The sequence below is a fragment of the Tasmannia lanceolata genome, unplaced genomic scaffold, assembly GCF_043159265.1.
Source record: "Tasmannia lanceolata isolate RefF3 unplaced genomic scaffold, GAP_Taslan_0.1 ptg000007l, whole genome shotgun sequence".
Lineage (NCBI taxonomy): Eukaryota > Viridiplantae > Streptophyta > Magnoliopsida > Canellales > Winteraceae > Tasmannia > Tasmannia lanceolata.
In genome coordinates, this window is record NW_027518684.1 from 16414196 (window position 1) to 16431864 (window position 17669).

Below are 17669 nucleotides of genomic sequence, written 5' to 3' on the forward strand. Positions count from 1 at the left end.
GGAAAGCAACTTGAATCGGGCTGAAACAGACTTCAGTTGGAATTGGGTTACCTTAGTGTTGGATTTAATTTCAGGTTGGGTTGGGGTTGAGGCCTTGGGCAAACCAACTCGAACTGAATCCGGCCTCCATTCTTAATTTTACCGTGATTTACAGAATCTTAGGGCTATGTTTTTTCATATTTCCTTATAGGCGAACTCCAACCCAACTCAACCCGACCCGATTTGGTAAAAGACAGATTAGACAGGTCGGGTTAGGGTTGAGACCCGATTTCGTAAAAGACAGATTAGACAGGTCGGGTTTAGGGTTGAGACCCGATTTGGTGAGAGACAGATTAGACAGGTCAGTAAGGGCTGAGAGATTTAGAAGCGGGTTGGGCTAGGGTTGACCATTTTCGACCCGAGGTTCAAAATTACGTTTAAATTTGAGTCCAATAATTGGTGTAGCACTCACAATCGGTTTTCATAATCTTAAACGAACAGGGCCTAAGGAAATACGTACACAATATAAGGAGGGGACTTTTCATTTACCTGCTCACTTTCTTTTAACTTCTTTTTAATTAGCTTTGCAATGCTCATGAATCAGGAAGTGTAAACAAAATATAGTAGTGCAGATATCAATCTGCTATAGTAACTAACTCGTACGGGAGGGGGAATATTCCGGATATTCTTTCTATAGGATGACCGAAGTACCCTTTTCCAAATTTTGCATGATGACCATAATATCCCCATGCATAAATGATACACCCATCGTTTAATACATACGACACAGAATGGCGTATACACTGAATATTCAGTGTATAATAACTTAGCCAGAAACAAGGATGAGTTCTGATAGCCAGAATCAGGTGCAGGGAACCCACATCTTATTCCGACCCGGAAAAAAATGAAAATAATGGAACCAAAGACGCGGAATTGACACCTAGCAAAATTAACCTAGGAGGTGGCATTTTGATTCTCCACCGATCATAATGAAACTTTATTGATTTTTTTTTTAATTTAAAATTTTACCATTGCATTTATTCAGAATAGGAAAGTGGAAACCAATTAATTCCTAATTCTTTGGTTGACGTTTGGTTGCCGGAATTTTTTTGATTCTTGGGATTTTTGTGGAATTTCCGCAGGAAACCTAAGTTTGGTTGGTGGGCCTAAAATAATCCCAGGAACCAAATTAACCCCGCAAGAAACCCTAGGAAGGAAAAAAAGTACTCCCAGGAAACAAAAATAAGCTTGTAGAAGAATTTTTTTTCTTCCCAACAGTTCAAGCAACCAAACAAAGTTTTTTTTTTCTCACCATAGTCCGGTCAACCAAACATGGGATTTTTATTTTACCGGGCCACCAAGTTTTTTTTCCCACCAAGTTTTTCATTCCACCAAAAATCCCAAGAACCAAAAAAATTCCGGCAATCAAACGGAGGGTAAACGAGGGCAGTACATGGTGCATACACGGAAATGCAGTGTATAAGTTTAGCTTGAAACGAGAGGGGGTATTCTGGAAATGTTAGATTAATAAGGGTAGCCTGATCCTCTTCTAAAATTTGTGTTGCTTCCAAGGCCCGACATGATAAAGAATTATAGATGTCGCTTTGGTGTATGCACGCAACACAACCCAAAAATAAAAACCCACCAAAACCCTGTTTGGATTAGACGATGGGATCTCCATTTTCATCTCATTACATTCTCCTTGAGCTGCTTCTCTCTTTCCTCTTCTTTTCCACCTCCACTCTCCAAACGGGGCCAGAGGAAACCCTGGGATTCTCCTCGGATTCTTCCTTCAAGATCACCTTGTTTGCCGATCTACACTACGGAGAGGCTGCGTGGACGGAGTGGGGCCCACAACAAGATGTGAACTCCAACAGGGTCATGTCTAATATTCTTGACACAGAAACACCAGGTGATATTTGCTCACCCCCCTATTCATCTTCTATTCTCAGTTAGATTTTCAGTTTTTTTTCTGCAGTCATTTTTGGGTTTTGGAAGGTTTTCAATTTGGATCATATTGTTTGCACTAGTAGGTAGAAGTACAGGTGGGGCCCACCTCTTTCTTGATCCAAACCATTCATATTTTTTGATAATTGCACTAACTCATCTGGTCTTTTATAGTTACCAAAAAGCTATCAGAAGCCCATTTAAAAAGAAAAGACAGGCTGAGTTCGTGCAATTATTAAAACAGGGCGTGCCAATATTAGTATCCTTCATAAATTGGCACTTTCTGTTGATAATTGTTCTAACACCAATTTCAAATTAAAATTGTTACAGATTTTGTGGTTTATCTGGGAGACGTCCTTACGGCGAACAATCTACCAATTCCAAATGCAAGTTTATATTGGGACGAAGCCATCTCTCCCACAAGGCAAAGAGGAATACCATGGGCAAGCGTATTCGGAAACCATGACGATGCCCATTTCGAGTGGCCGTCGGAATGGTTTTCCGGCACCGGAATTCCCCAACTTTATTGCCCTCCGACTTGTTCATCAGGTATTGCTCCCTGTGTGCAAAAACCAATCACACCAAAAGCTTAGGCCCTGTTTGTTTTAGATTATATTATGACAACCGATTGTGGAGTCCCCAACCAATTATTGGACCGAAAATTGCACTAAATTTGAGTCCAATAATCGGTTGGGGACTCCACAATACCTATTAAAACAAACAGGCTTTGTTCATTTTAGATTATTTCTGATTGTGAGTCCCAAACCAATTGTTGGACTCAAAATTATGTTTAATTTTGAGTTCAACAATCAGTTTGGGGCTCACAATTGGTTGTCATAATCTTAAACGAACAGAGCTTAAAGCTACACGTGGATTTTTAATATCAAGTAGCTGTTGGGTTTTGAACCCAGTACCGACGTGCCCAAGGCAAAAGCTCTGATACCTGTGAAACAACCAATTACTCCAAAAGCTAAAGCTGTTGGAGTTGGTGTTATTTAATCATTTATACTCCAACTCCCCATAATATCGTTCCCCCTCGTTCTGATATTGACACTCCTCTAACTATAGACCTTGATGGGGAAGGAGAAGGCTGTAGTTTCAAGGGGACAACACGTTTGGAATTGATGCAGAAGGAGAGTGAGAACATGTTATCTTATTCTAAAAAGGGGCCTAAGGAACTTTGGCCTAGTGTTTCAAATTACGTACTAAAAGTCTTATCGTCTAAAGATCCGAAAGTAGCCATTGCATTACTGTATTTTCTTGACACTGGTGGTGGGTCCTACCCAGAAGTTGTATCTAATGCACAGGCGAGTTGGTTTCAGAATAAATCTCAAGAGATCAATCCTGATTCAAGGTAGGGATAAAAAATGGCGGTTTGATTCTTCTCTTGGATTGTTTGATGTTAGTTTTCTAAGGTAGGGAATTGGTTTGCAGGGTTCCAGAGATTATTTTGTGGCATATACCGAGTAGAGCTTATAAGAAAGTAGCTCCTATGTTTCGAATAAGAAAGCCTTGTGTTGGTTCTATCAACAAGGAGAGTGTTGCTGCCCAAGAAGCAGAATGGGGAATCATGAACAGTCTTGTAAAAAGGCCCTCTGTTAAGGTAATGAAGAACCATTATACACACATACATAAATACATACATTATATCTATGCAGAAATCCATGCTAGAAACCATCAACACGAAGATCCCAATAATCTTTTCGATTATGAGGAAACCATGTGGCTAAATCATTTAATCAACATCGATCTTGTTACTGTCGAAACCTATATTCTCAAGTATATAGAAATGCAATGTCTGAGGTTAACTAAAATGACATGCATACATGTTATATTTGGTCATTAACACATAAATGCAATGTTTTAAAACATAGATGTGGGCCAAAACATGGCCAAAGCAAATTCTAGTCAACTCGTCATGACCTGATTGAGTACTCAATTGTTGCGGTCGTAACTTTGGAGAGTTAAGAAGTTTTGATTGACAATGTAGGGCATATGGTGGATTTTTTTTTTTGAAAAAAAGCATATGGTGGATTTATAAACAAAATCATGAGCAGGGTAAAAAAGAGTCAACTCGGGGGTGAGTTGATGATGATGTGAAGGAGTTTTGAAATTATTATGCATAAATGTACCCCAGAAAAATGAAGATCCTACAAGCATACGTGGGTGCCTGCAAAACTCGGGGTGCCTAGGTCAATGCAAATGGATGCACAGAAAGGAAGAAGGGAAAGAATTTAGGGTACGATAATCCAAAAAGACACGCTGGCGTTCTCTCAGGAGGGTGTGGACTCGTCAACTGCTTGAATGACTTTTCTTGATTTACCAGGAGATTTTTTTTGCTCACTTACAATGGTGGTTTCTTAATTCCCCATCAACTTTCGTGGAGAGACTTTTCTATCTCTTTTAAGGAGAGATCATTTTTAACCATGGCCTATGTATTAGGTCCATTTACAATCAATCAAGGTCCAAGATTAACTCCCTAGGAAGACTTTTCATCTCCAAACTTGTAGAGACTTCTCATTCTCACACTGGCTCCATCACCACCAATAAAAACACCCACCTAAGACAACCACCCTTTCACCAGTTGGAAATCAGTTTTCTATACAAAATAATAAATATATTAAAATTTATAAATCAATACATGGGCATATGTGCAATACGTGTCCGGGAATTGCCATGTGATGATCGTCACCATCATAGATCTTCGATTGAGGGCTGATACCACATGAACCAAAAAAAAAAAAAAAAACAATGAAAGTTGATTATCGAGGAACCTTATTGGCGAATTGTTTAATCACCATTGATTTCCTTGCTATCAAAAGGAACCAATGGTTCAATGCCATCTTATTTATTCCAAAGTCCATCTGATCAAACACAAACTGCCATAAATGATCAAAGCTTTTACTTCCTAGAAGAGAGAAGAAAAGAAGTTAAATCTGGATTTTGCCAATAGCTTTTATAGTGGGAAAGGTTTAATGAGATGCTTTGAATTCTTTTAATAGCATTACATTTGTGCATATCTTAAACTGGAAACGATATTTCCACCCCTTATCCAGCATTTCCATCCCTTCTTTGTCCTTTTCCCTAAAAATAACTATATTTTCGCCTCCTTTTGTTTGTAATTTTCTTCATTTTCAGGGAAAAAAACAAACAAAAGGGTGGATATGCTGATAAAGGTGGAAATATCATTTCTCATCTTAAATTCAAGATTACTAAGATGCAGAATTACACATATATCTACGCATTTGTGTAGGAGTCTACATATCAATGTGCTCTATAGCTTATGTGTAGGAGTCTACATATCAATGTACTCTAAATGGAGGTATTCGTCATGGCTAATCATCGACTTCATATTTACGGATCTGCAGGCAGTATTTTCTGGTCATAATCATGGGTTGGATTGGTGTTGCCCCTACAAGAAGCTTTGGCTATGTTTTGCTCGCCATACTGGTTATGGTGGCTATGGAAATTGGCCGAGGGGAGCCAGAATCATTGAGATTACTGAACATCCTTTCTCTCTCAAATCATGGATAAGGATGGAAGATGGTTTCAAACATAGTGAGGTTGTCTTGAGCCCATGAGATTATTGTACCAATTGCTCAAAATCTTCAATTGAAGAAGATAAAAATGTAAGACTGAAAGAAAATGGCATGATATGTACATGTATGGAATTTAATTCTTAATTTCGTTAAAAAGTGTAATACACTTTTTACGTAGAAGAAAATGGCAGGTTTTCTTCTTACGAAGGAAATTACAGAAATTTTCTTCAAGTGAAAAAACAATGTGGCAAGCATTATTACTTAATGAGCAAAATAATATTTTGCTTATATGAGGTTTTACTGTCCAAAAGGGTGAGAATACGCAAAAGAATTTTGGAGGTAATGGCTTATCATTATGCTATTCTGAGAAGTAGTTTCTCTAATGGGATCTTTTTTCTTCTTTTTACTAGGGAAACAGACGCAGATGAAGCAAACTTGCATGTTGATGTAGAATAGCAGAGAAGAATATGTAATGGGTGATCTCGTTTATATTTTCGGTATGGGCCTTTGTCTTTTACAATCTTGGGCATGTAGTCTAAGGTGTCATGCTACGGATAGAGTTTGAATCTCTCTACATAGTATCACAACTAAATTTGGTGCCCACCTCTAACTACTACATATAACACATCCAATTTATTACTTCAATTGCAAACAATTTGCGCTCTGATACCAAATAATAGGATACCATATATTTTAGTATTAAGAACAACGGAAACGCTAATTAAATTTAGAGGTAAGGTGCTCTTCCAACACCCCTTACAATTAAAACACAGGAGATAATGCTAACTTCCTATCCTTAAATCAACTACTAATCTCTAGATAAAAAATAAGATGAACTGAAGTATTGATCTTCTAACTTCCTTATCATGTACCTAACCGAAGATATGCTAACAAAAGATCAGGTTAATGACAGAATAGTTGGAGTCCCATTATTGTATTTTGAATTATATTGAGATTACGATGGAAATAACTTTAAATAGTCAACAAATTTGCAAGGGATTAAATAACTCATCAAATCTTTCAAAAAAGATTTTACGAATTCCAAAAGTTTTGAATTTTCATGAATTTACTTCTTGGATGCCAACAAAATCCAAAGCTATTTTCTTCTTCAAGTGCCCACATGAGTGTTCTCGATGCAATTTGTGTGTAAACTTGGAATCTAAAAGCTAGAGCAACTAAAATTCTTGCAATAGCGCCAAAAAGAGTACTAAAATTAATGCATACTCATTCCAATAACATATATTTATTCAACTCGTAATCAAAACTTTTCCAATTAGTACATACGAAATGGCACTCTAACTGTAAATTGTGCACCTGCTTGTCACTGTTTATGTAATTCAATCGAGTGACCTTAGCCGTTACTAAAAGTCTTATTTAAGATACAAGTTTTATAAAACTAGACCCTCACAAATTCCTCTCTCACTCACTGAGGGAAATTGATTGTGTAAACTGGCTGTTTATTTGGGTAAAAAAGCCCAAAATTCTGTTCTATCCCTGGATCCTTCTGGTTCTCATTAAACATGGCAAACACATAAGTCTCTATAGCCCTTCCAGACCGTCTAGGAGTCCCTTGCGCCACATGTCTAATCAGATTGGCATTGTACGTCTGCGCATTATCGATTGTTTCTACGGTTCCACCGGCTGATGGCCAACCGCTCTCTGAAACAACAATCTCCACATTGGGTGCACCCACCATCTCCAGAGCAGAGTAGAGAGCATCCATGATCGCATCGAAAAGATTCTGATATTGGAATTGGCCATCCATTACCACAATGGATGGTGAAGTGAACAAAGCATACTGAAGAGAGATGGAATTAGTGTTTCCCACATAGCTGAAGTAAGGGTACACATTGGCCAATAATGGAGCCCCATTGCTGACTAGAAATTGAACAATTGGTTGTAAGTAAGTTAGTGCATCACCACTAAAAGAACCTTGGGAGGGAGGATAGGGGTTTCCGAGGACCACGGTTGAGACCGATGTGGACACCTTGATTTGGTCTTGTAGACCCGCTGATACAATTGCACTTTGAATGTTTTGCATGGCGGGAAGTACATACTGGGCAGACCCACCGGGGATTACCTCATTACCAACGGCGATGTATCGGAATCTAACATCGGGCCAATAGTTTATTATGTTATTCTGGACCCATGAATTTGCAGCTGAAGGGTCGTTCAATTCTTGGAGTTTGTCATTGGTAACGTCGAGGAGGACTTCAATGTTGGATCCTCTGAGTGCTTGGAGTGCTCCCGGATTTTCATAGTAGAGTCTCATCCGTCCGATGTTTTGTGATTTATAAAGATCAATGACTTCTTGTGCTGGAGGTAAATCATTTCCGTGGTCTCCATAGCAAACGCCGATGGATTGTCCACCTGCATTTAAAACCATTGATCTTCAAATTGTTATTCTTTTGAGATAGCTAGTAAAATGGAAATCCAGCTTGTAAAAATAAAAAGGATCCTCTATCGTGACACTTGCACAAGAAAACGAAGAAGAGAGCTCTCAAATCCCCACCAAACACTGTAACACTTTCAAATTGACCAAATCATTGGTCATTTTTACTTTCGTCTCTTTTTTCAGAAAGGAGTTCCATTTTTAAAGTGTTTTCCTTCTTTTGAAATAACAATCGATGGACATGTTGATGGTCCCATCATCAATATAGACATTAGATTGCTTATCACTCTAAAATAATTTTGATTGGATATTTGTTAGTCCGACATAGAACTTTGCCTTTGATCAAGTTTTCTCAATAAAAAACTCTGAAGTTTTGATTGATAACGAAAGGAAAATGAGATGGGAACCAAGAACCAGACCAATAGAGAAACCAACAATCTGCAGACTGCATGCACCACTTGGTTAAGAGGAATCACCTTTGTGATTTTCCTTCTTTTTTCCTTCTTTTTAAATCGAAATTCAAACATAAACATGAAAAATCAAGAGAATCGGCGACCGGTAAGGGTCCCCAACTTAGTTCGTCTTAGTTTTCCTAGTAGAACTTTGATTAGCACATGTGTATGGTGTGCAATTGGGCTTTGTAATCCTAGTGACTTGTACTAAATAAATATTCTTTAAAAAAATGGATTGGAAGAAAATATTATTTAAAAAACCCTGATTACATGTAGATAAGAGCATATACCATATAATATATGTGTGTGAGAGAGAAAGAAAGAGGAGTGCTGATATGGTGTTTGTGTGTAACTTCACATAATCAGGGCTCCTCCAAACGCGACATCAAGTGTGGGTCAGAATGTGAATGACATGTTGACATGAGCAGAACGTGAACGACTCGCAAGTTAAAATGATGAAGTGCATTGGATGAAACATGAAAGGTGGTGACTATGTCGTGCCCCCATTAGGTGCAGCTAAGCACATATACGATATAATGTGTGTGTGTCAGAGAGAGAGAGAGAGAGAGAGAGAGAGAGAGAGAGAGAGAGAGAGGACCTGCTATTTGTAGGGTGGGCATGAGAAGCCCAATAAGAAACAGTAAGGAAACCATGAAAAGGTTATCACTAGTAATAGAGAAGGTAGTCATGGAGATAACTCATAGCTCTCCTCCTACAAAATACCCGCTTATATATAGAGGATTAGAAGCACTGTCATATGTACATTGCCGTGTGACTAACACCCAACTGCCCCACTTTTGTGCCTCGTCAAATGCATCAATACTTGATTTAATTGAGACTCTCTTTGTCCCTATTGCCTTTGAATTTTTCTTTTCTTTATAACCCAACGATTACGTAACGTTTTTCTTCAACCGTTTCTCTTGTTATCTTTAATTATAACCCAAGGAATACGCAACTTTTTTCTTCAAGTTCTCTCCTTTCTTTCCAGGTTTATGTTTTTCCTCTGGTATTTATCCCTTCATTTCTTTTCTAAATGTCCCAACTCATGCCATTTTTTCTTTGGGTTTCATTCTTTCGTTTTCTTCAAATCTTTTACCGGTGAATCCTTTCGTTTTCTTCAAATCTTTTACCTGTGACTCCGGAATTAGATCAAGGTCTGACCTTTTTTCACGTTTATCAATTTTTTCCCTTAAGATGTGTCAAGAGTTATCTTTCCTGACTTGTAATTTGTAACTATCTCTTTTTTTCCTAATTGTGTGGTTTTCATTACTCTGCCCTCCCGAGACCCCCCAACGGGGGGAGCCTCGTGCACTGGCCCGCCCTTTTTTTTAATGTGTGTGCGGTTTTCATTTTGGGTTTCATACTTTATTTTCCCTCTTTGATCCATGGGACAGAGTAACTCATGAGTCAATAAACACTTGATTTGTGTTTTATTAAGGGGAATGATCCTCCCCCCCCCCCACCACAAATGTTTTCCGTTAAGTTTTAAAGGCAAAGAAAAACGTTAAGGGGGTAAATCTATCCTCAAGCAGTGAACCATCCCCACAGAAACCGTTAGAAGGGAGGATTTTACCCGTTTAAGGGGGGATACCATTTCCCTAATTGAAAATGCTAAAAAGAATTAAAATAATTTTTACTTGCAATCATACCGTTTAAGGGGGGATACCATTTTACCCGTTTAGTGAGCTAGTTTTTGCCTCTTCCCGCTGATCAAAATGTCAATCATAAGTCTAGCCAAATGACCTTGATTGGATGATCCTAATCCCTCAATCCATCTAACATCATGAAGGTTCTGTAAAGAAAAGCTAAACCATCTATTTTTGTGTTGGGTATTTTCAAAATATTTTATTCTTTTAAAGAAATACATATATAGGTTTTTTCAAAGAGTGTTTTCTTTTGTTCTTTTTGTGTATATTTCTATTTCAAAAGATACTTGTGTTAGTGTTGTGAAAAAGGTATTTGATTATTCAAAAGACTTATTTTAAATAAAAGGTTAGCTTCATGTCTTTTTATCTTCTGTAAAAGAAGGCTTAGCCATGTTTAAATGTCACACTCCGATCTCACTGTGTAAATATTGTTCAATTCTAGGTCATCTACCCTTGCCGATTTATTTTTCCAACAGCACTAACCGTGCTTGACCCATTCTGCGGGACCCGCCCCTTGGAGATGCTGAAAATGCGTCTACAGGGAGGAGTCACATATATAGCCCAGGAACTTTCTCTCCCATCCGATGTGGGATCTTACAATCCACCCTCTTTAGGGCCCGGCGTCCTTGCTGGCACACCGTACTATGAGAGGTAAGGCTCTGATACTATTCAGTCACATCCCGACCCCACTGTGTAAATATTGTCAAGTTCCGGATCATCTGTGATCTCCGGTTTTGTTTTCTAACAGTACTAATAGCGCCCGACCCACTATGCGGGGCCCTCCACTTGGAGATGCTTAAAACATGTCTACACAGGAAGAACGAGAGTTCACATATATAGCCGATGAACTATCTCTCCGTTTCTGATGTGGGATCTTACAAGAAATTAGTTTCTTCAAGTGATAAGAGAGGGGTAGTGCCAGTGGGAGGAGACTTGAGAGGGCACAAATGAGTGGTGGGGTAAGAAGGGCTAAAAAACAAGGAAAAGATCAACGGTTTCTATTTATTCACTTAATGCGGCCTATCTGATATGATAATAAATATTTTAACATAATTATTGTAAAAAAATAATTAAACCAATTAAATAAACATTTGATTTGAAATTTGCAATGCATCAGGTTATAGTCATATTTCTCTCTATATCTGTGTATGTTTGTGTGGGACAATGGATAGTAAAATCCAGGTTTTAGCATATAAAATCCATGTATCCAAAATCAGCCCCTAATTGTTATCTATCGTGTCATGCTTCATCCTTATTGTTCAACATATTTTACGCTAAAGAAAAAAAAAACTCTATGGTGTTCTCTAGATAACGGGACAAATATTCAAAGTGGGCCCCACTATTTAGATCTGCCCTAACTCAGATGATAGGCAGGACCATTTGGTAAGTGCAATGTTTGGGTAATAGACCATTTGTGCACTAGAGAGCACTAAAATGAGACAAAAGTGTTCAGATAGTAAATGGAAGAAGTAAAGAGGGCAGAAAAGATGGGTGCACAAACACGCGTGCTTGACCCTTTCGTGATGCTCCCAAGTTTCCACCTTATGAACCAAAGACTTCTTGGCTTGCCACCATGATGGCCATCTATGGAAATTGATAAATCCACCCCATTTATAAGTCTCTCTCTCTCTCTCTCTCTCTCTCTCTCTCTCTCTCTCTCTCTCTCTCTCTCTCTCTCTCTCTCTCTCTCTCTCTCTCTCTCTCTCTCTCTCTCTCTCTCTCTCCATTTTTCTGTTGGCGTAGCGTGTGGATGAATTAAGGAAGAAGAAGATAGTCTTCTTCTTAAATGGTCCCAAGCCAGAAGGAAAGAGAAACAAGAGACTAAAATTTTAGTGGTATGTTAAAAAATGAAGGAAAACAATGAATATGTGAAACGGGTTCCTAGAATGAGCTGTTTTTTTTCAGTTATATGTAATAGGTTTCTAAAACCCAACCTCATCTCATCTATCTATAATAGCTTCTAAAACCAAAACCAAAGTATGCTTTATGAATTAACAAATAGCACTCATTAAGGAAATATAACTCATGACATGCACTTGAGAGCTTATCCCTCGAAAGTAGTAAATGATTTTTGAAGGACTACTATATTCAACATTTTTGAGAAGGCCAGGTCCCTAGGGAGATCAACATTATAAGCATTGTGGTTAATATTCATGATTATTTGACATGGTCCAATTTCTTACCATGAAACTTATTGTATGTTCCCCGTTTGAAAATGATCATTCCATAAATGAAACATTACCGGGTCACCTTTCTTGAAGACATTCAAATGCTAGATTTTTTTCAGTTCAGCTCCCTTATAAGCATTTGATTCCTCTAATTTCTTCTTCACATCAATACGTATTGTTATAATTTTCTTGATCAAAGCAGCACTAATTATCTTATAGATAATGGCTCTAGAGAATTTTCAAATAATTTTAATTTTTTTTAATACAAAGTAGACTCTTACGTTTCTAGAATGCATAAGAATATTGAAATCCAATAAGAAACGAGGGAGATTTGAATGTTTGAAGTTAACGAGGCAAAGATAAAAATCTAGAACAGTTGATTCGGCCAACCGAAGCTATGCTTAGTTGACCGAATCCTGGGGACTTTCCAATGGCTATTTCCTCAACAGTCACACCATTAGTCGACCAAAGATCGACCTAGATGACCATTACAAGTGTAAAACGGTAAGTTTTTGGTTCTTTGCTCTATAAATAGGGGTCTAACCCCCATAATTACTAAGACACACTCTTGGACCTTATTTGAAGATATTATTAGTTGAAAACCTATTGGGCCTCTAATTTATCTTTATTTGAGGGATTAGATATAGGATTAAACTTGTAATCTTCTTTCTTTTGTTCATGGGAGATCAAATTGTAAATTAGCCTTTGAAGAAGGCATTTATTCTCTTTGTATTCGGTGGAGGGCACCTTGAAGACCCTTGAAGTGAGTTTGGTGATACGGCTAGGACGAGTGTATAAGTCACGGATTCAACCTCGGAACAGAGCTTGGTTCAAATCTTATAAATGGTTTGGTCTTCACCTGTAAGAAGACCGGGTTAGTGGAGCCATGAAGGGGAGATCTTCATGGAGTGGATGTAGGCCAGGTTAGGGCAGAACTATTATAAAAATACTCACTGACATCCCTACCTCTCTCTCTTATCTATTTCTTGCATCTTGTGTTTTTATATTCTTTAATTCATTTGCAAACTGTTCTTTGGATTAATTTTTAATTAACCTTTAAAAGAGAATGTTTTAATAACCCAATTCACTCCCGCTTGGGTTGCAACCCGGGCCTACAAATCTCCAGAGAGGAAATATGATGATAGAAACATTTATCTTCTAACTCCCTTATCATCTACCTAATAGAAGATATTTAAGCTAACAAAAGATCATGATGATAAGTTACTAGTTGGAGTCTAATCACAAGCTTATATTCTTTATTTCTGAGATTACAATAGAAATAAATTTAAATATTCAATAAATTTTCAAGCTATAGAAAAAAAAACTCATCAAATCTTCCAAAAAATCTTACGAAATCCAAAAATGTTGAATTTTCATGAATTTATTTCTGTGCCAACAAAATCACAAGCATTTTTCGTCTTAAAAGGCCGACGTTCTTGATGCAATTTGTCTGTAAACTTGCAATCTAATATCTAGAACAACTAAAATTCTTGCAATATCACCCAAAAGGAGTATTAAAATTAATACATATCAACTTAGCAATTGTTCATTCATTTCAATAAGATATATTTATTCTACTTGTAATTTGAACTTTTCCAATTAATACATACAAAAGGGCACTCTAACAGTAAATTGTGCACCTTCTTGTTGCTGTTTATTCAAGCGAGTGGCTATGTGATCATAGCCGTAGTAAAAGTCTTATTTAAGAGACAAGTTTTATAAAACTAGACCCTCACAAATTCCTCTCTCACTCACTAAGAGAAATTGATTGTGTAAACTGGCTGTTTATTTGGGTAAAAAAGCCCAAAATTCTGTTCTACCCCTGGATCCTTCTGGTTCTCATTAAACATGGCAAACACATAAGCCTCTATAGCTCTTCCAGACCTCTTTGGAGTCCCTCGCGCCACATGTCCGATCAGATTTGCATTGTACGTCTGAGCATTAGCAACCGTGGCTGCGGTCCCACCGGCTGATGGCCAACCGCTCTCCGAAACAACAATCTCCAAATTGGGCCCGCCCACCTTCTCTAAAGCAGAGTAGAGAGCATCCATAGTCGCGTCAAAAAGGTTCTGATATTGGAATTGGTCGTCTGAAACTACAGTGGACGCCGAAGTGAACAAAGCATACTCAAGGGAGATGGAATTAGGGTCTAGGACGTAGCCGAAGTAAGGGTACACATTGGCCAATAGTGGAGCCCCATTGTTGACTAGAAATTGAACAATTGGTTGTAAGTCAGTTAGTGCATCACCTCTAAAGGAACCTTGGGAGGGAGGGAAGGACGTTTCAAGGACCCCAGTTGCGACCGCGGTGGACACCTTGATTTGGTCTTGGAGACCCGCCGATGCGATTGCAGTTTGAATATTTTGCATGGCGGGAAGTACATACTGGGCGGACCCACCAGGGATTACCTCATTACCAACAGCGATGTATCGGAACCTAACATCGGGCCAATAGCTCCTTATGTTTATCTGGACCCATGAATTTGCAGCAGAAGGGTTGGTTGCGAATTCTTGGAGTCTCTCATTAGGGATGTCGAGGAGGACTTGGATGTTGGATCCTCTGAGTGCCTGGAGAGCTGCCTCATTTTCAGAGTAGAGTCTCATCCGACCAATGTTATGTGATTTATAAAGATCAATGACTTCCTGCGCTGGGGGTAAATCATTTCCGCGGTCTCCATAGCAAACACCGATGGATTGTCCACCTGCACGTAAGACCATTGATCTTCAGATTGTTATTCTTTTGAGATGACTAGTAAAATGGAATTCCGTTTTGAAAAAAATGGGATCCTCTATCTTGACACATGCACAAGAAAACAAGGAATAGAGATCGAGTCCCCACCAAACGTGGAAACACTATGGCAATGACCAAATTGTCTGTCATTTTCACTTTCGTCTTTACATTCGCATCAAAGTTCGATTTTGATAGTGTTTTCCATATTTTGAAAGGGAGATGATATTTTCACCCCGTCTGCAGTACGCATTCGCCCCCCTTATAACATGAACAGTGGGCAACTTAATGTTTTTTGACGTCAAATCACGTTAAAAGGGGGTGAATGTGTAATGCAGGAGGGTGAAAATATCATCGCCCATTTTGAAATAATGATTATAATGCACATATTGATGGTCCCATATCAATGTGGAAATTAGATTGGTTATCATTCTAAAATCTTTTCGGGTGGATATTTGTTGGTCCGTTGTAGAGCTTCGCCGATATTTTTCTTTGGAATAACTATTAGAATGGTCCTTGATCAAATTTTCTAGATTGAAATCTAGGTAACTTTCAAGCGAAAACCAAAGAAAAATGAGATGGGGAACCGAGGATAAGACCGAGGGAGAAGCCAACAATCAGCCTGCACCACGTGGTTAAGAGAAATCAGCTTCTTGATTTTCTGTTTTTTTTTTCCTTATCAAATCCAAATTCAAATATAAAAATGAAAAACTAGAGAATTGGTGAGCAGGGATCGAAAGGTCCTGGTAGAAGGTGGGCAATTGCGCTTTGTATTGGAAGAAAATATTGTGTTAATTAAATACATATTCTTAAAAAAATTGTATTGGAAGAAAATACTGATTAGAATTTATAAATTTAAGTGAGTGATTGGGATATTCAACAATTGTAAAAGAACTTATATGTAGTTTTGGCATGGTAGGAAATAATCTTTGGGTATAAAAACAAATGGGATTTTGGTTTATAAACTGGGGGTTTTGGCAGTTTTTACTTTCTTTTTGTCTCTTCATTCATGGGCTCCTGATCGGACAGGTCGAACTACCCTATAAACACAATTTTTTCTATGGCACGGCACACCGACTTTTTCATAGGCTAACATTGGATCAAATATCAAGGGCGCCACTATTATTATGCCCAACACGCATAATTTCACCGATAAGATTAGGGTGATGATTTTTTCACCCATGTAGGATTATGTGCCACTCCTTTTAATGTGATTTGATGTCAAAAAGAATTAAAGTGTGCCACAGTTCACGTGAACGGGGGGGGGGCGCATAATCGTACAGAGGGGGCGGAAAAATCATCTCCCTAAGATTATATAGGGGATTTGCTAGGCAATTTCGTGAAAAGCCATTCCGTGGCTCACTTTTGTAGGAGAGAACTGCCACCAGGGATGAATGAAATGAATTATATGACAAAATCTGATAAAAAGTGAGCCTACTCTCCTGTAAAAGTGAACCACGGAATGGTTTTCCGTGAAATTGCATATCAAATCCCTATACACGCGTGCCAAAATGATATGGCATGACCATGTTTTAATATTTCTACTAACCCATCTTGTCTTTCATCATTTACAGATATGTCAATACTACTGTTCCCAAAAAAGCTCTCACAAGCCAATTAAAAAAGAAAAGACGAGCTAGGGTTATGCAATTATTAAAACATGGTGGTGCTGAAATCATTTCAACATGGTGGTGCTGACATCATTTCCCTATCTAAATGAATAAGAGGAAATCTGCAGAAACGTGAGCCAGTGTGGCTGTTCTTTCTTGCAAAAGTCAGCCTCGAAATTGCCTTAGAGTGTGTGTGTTTTGATATGAAGTATGCACGTAGCCGTGCGTATTCAGAGTGCCACCCTTGATATTTGATCCAACAAACTGAGGCTGTCGTTGGATCAAACACCAACACGGGGCGGCAACTATGCCGTACCCTATTATGTCCAGCTAAGTGAGTGCACCATATAATGAGAGAGAGGGACAGAGAGAGAGACCTGCTATTTGTAGGGTGGGCATTAGAAGCCCAATAAGAAACAATACGGAAACCATGGAAAGGTTACCAGTAGCAGCAATAGAGAAGGTAGCCATGGAGATATCTCTTACCTCTCCTCCTCCACAATAGCCTCTTATATATAGATAAATGGAACTCCCCTTATTTCAATTCTAGCTAGCACTATGTCATAAATTGTACATTACCGCGTGAATTTTCTCTTCTTTTCTTTGTAACACAAGGGTTACGTTTCTTCAACTTAATTCCATACTTTCTTCTACGCCCATTTGTTTCTCTTTGGTCAAGGTCTGACCTCTTTTTCATGTTTACGTGTTTTTTTTTTTCCCCTTTTGACGCGAGAGTTGCTTCTTCTAGATATTTTAGTTTAGGGCCACACTCTGCTTAAAAATACTAGGCCATAAAATAAGGAGCTCCGATTCATTCATGAGGTAATACCATAATACACGGAAGATTTTATATGGTGTAAGCCCTTACAGTCCCTTATTTTTCAAAAAGTACTGTACGGACCACACTATAAGATGATCGAAACCGGCCATGTTATGGACCATAACCGAAAAATCATTTCCATACTACGATCCTAGCCCTCCGATCTATACAGATTTCCATAATATGCTGTTCATCTTGGATCGGAGGGCTGGGATCGTTCTATAGAAATGAGTTTTTGGGCACAGCCTATTTATGCTATGGGCTATCGTATGGACGGTTTGTGATAAGAGCCTGATGCAGTTGAAGATCAATTAGGTAGGTTTAGGACAAAAGAAAGGGAAAAAGAGAGAGAGAGAGAGAGAGAGAGAGAGAGAGAGAGAGAGAGAGAG

General features: G+C 38.4%; 3 protein-coding genes across 7 annotated transcripts; 1 reads left to right on the forward strand and 2 right to left on the reverse strand.

Annotated features, from left to right (window-relative positions):
* Nucleotides 1–1564: 1564 nt before the first annotated feature.
* LOC143881066 (putative inactive purple acid phosphatase 16) lies at nt 1565–6120 on the forward strand. Of its 5 annotated transcripts, XM_077384055.1 has the most exons (6): nt 1567–1891; nt 2257–2475; nt 2995–3280; nt 3361–3529; nt 5295–5555; nt 5876–6120. In XM_077384055.1, exons 1-5 carry the CDS (start codon nt 1648–1650, stop codon nt 5505–5507), a joined length of 1131 nt encoding a protein of 376 aa, XP_077240170.1. In that variant the 5' UTR covers nt 1567–1647; the 3' UTR covers nt 5508–5555; nt 5876–6120. The 5 variants fall into 5 exon arrangements, with proteins under 5 accessions (XP_077240171.1, XP_077240172.1, XP_077240173.1 ...); XM_077384056.1 differs by lacking the exon at nt 5876–6120 and having other exon boundaries at nt 1565–1891; nt 3010–3280; nt 5295–5753; XM_077384057.1 differs by lacking the exon at nt 5876–6120 and having other exon boundaries at nt 1565–1891; nt 3016–3280; nt 5295–5753.
* Nucleotides 6121–6692: 572 nt separating this feature from the next.
* On the reverse strand, nt 6693–9042 carry LOC143881067 (glucan endo-1,3-beta-glucosidase-like). Its single transcript, XM_077384059.1, has 2 exons — nt 8908–9042; nt 6693–7835 (listed from the first exon to the last, which is right to left on the reverse strand). Exons 1-2 carry the CDS (start codon nt 8996–8998, stop codon nt 6889–6891), a joined length of 1038 nt encoding a protein of 345 aa, XP_077240174.1. The 5' UTR covers nt 8999–9042; the 3' UTR covers nt 6693–6888.
* Nucleotides 9043–13665: 4623 nt separating this feature from the next.
* LOC143881068 (glucan endo-1,3-beta-glucosidase-like) lies at nt 13666–17021 on the reverse strand. The gene is made up of 2 exons (XM_077384060.1): nt 16838–17021; nt 13666–14824 (listed from the first exon to the last, which is right to left on the reverse strand). The coding sequence occupies exons 1-2, from the start codon at nt 16929–16931 to the stop codon at nt 13878–13880; spliced, it is 1041 nt and encodes a 346-aa protein (XP_077240175.1). The 5' UTR covers nt 16932–17021; the 3' UTR covers nt 13666–13877.
* Nucleotides 17022–17669: the final 648 nt, after the last annotated feature.